The sequence below is a fragment of the Nanorana parkeri genome, unplaced genomic scaffold, assembly GCF_000935625.1.
Source record: "Nanorana parkeri isolate BGI_ZX_2015 unplaced genomic scaffold, ASM93562v1 scaffold2073, whole genome shotgun sequence".
Classification (NCBI taxonomy): domain Eukaryota; kingdom Metazoa; phylum Chordata; class Amphibia; order Anura; family Dicroglossidae; genus Nanorana; species Nanorana parkeri.
In genome coordinates, this window is record NW_017308341.1 from 88,332 (window position 1) to 88,873 (window position 542).

At 54.6% G+C, this 542-nt stretch overlaps 1 protein-coding gene across 1 annotated transcript in view; it reads left to right on the top strand.

Annotated features, from left to right (window-relative positions):
- Positions 1–542, top strand: part of LOC108800586 (semaphorin-3B-like) — a 21,247-nt gene that overhangs the window by 15,662 nt on the left and 5,043 nt on the right. The window contains 1 exon segment of the mRNA XM_018572567.1: positions 268–309. Coding sequence (XP_018428069.1) covers positions 268–309 — 42 coding nt within the window.

Sequence of the window (542 nt, forward strand, 5' to 3'; positions counted from 1 at the left end):
CAGAAGAGGAATAGATGGGAAATCTTCACTAGTTCTGGTGACCCCTGTGGGTTTCCCTCACTTACGAGGGATTTCCTCTCGTTTCCTGTTGTGATTATTGGACAGGAAGTGAAGGGAAATCTCCCCCAATGGGACACAACTGGCATAGAAAGCTGACGGGTTATCACCCCGACGTTACTCAATCTAAAACTACAAGTTCCGTCGTCAGTTCTGTGGATTTCCTTGTGAGGTTTCACATTTTTAATGGTTCTCTTGTTTCCTGCACAGAACGGCTCGGCGATCACCAGCATGCAGCTCTCCTCGAAGCGGGTAAGCGGGGGGCAGGCGGTGTTTGCCGATGGCCAATATTTACCGTCTCCCGTCTGACGTTTTGTGTTTGCGCTCTCCCCAGCAACAACTGTACGTGGGATCGGCGGTCGGCGTTGCCCAGGTGCCTCTGCATCGCTGCGGCGTCTACGGGAAGGCCTGCGCGGAGTGTTGCCTGGCTCGGGATCCCTACTGTGCCTGGGACGGGAGCAGCTGTACGCGGTACCTACCCAACA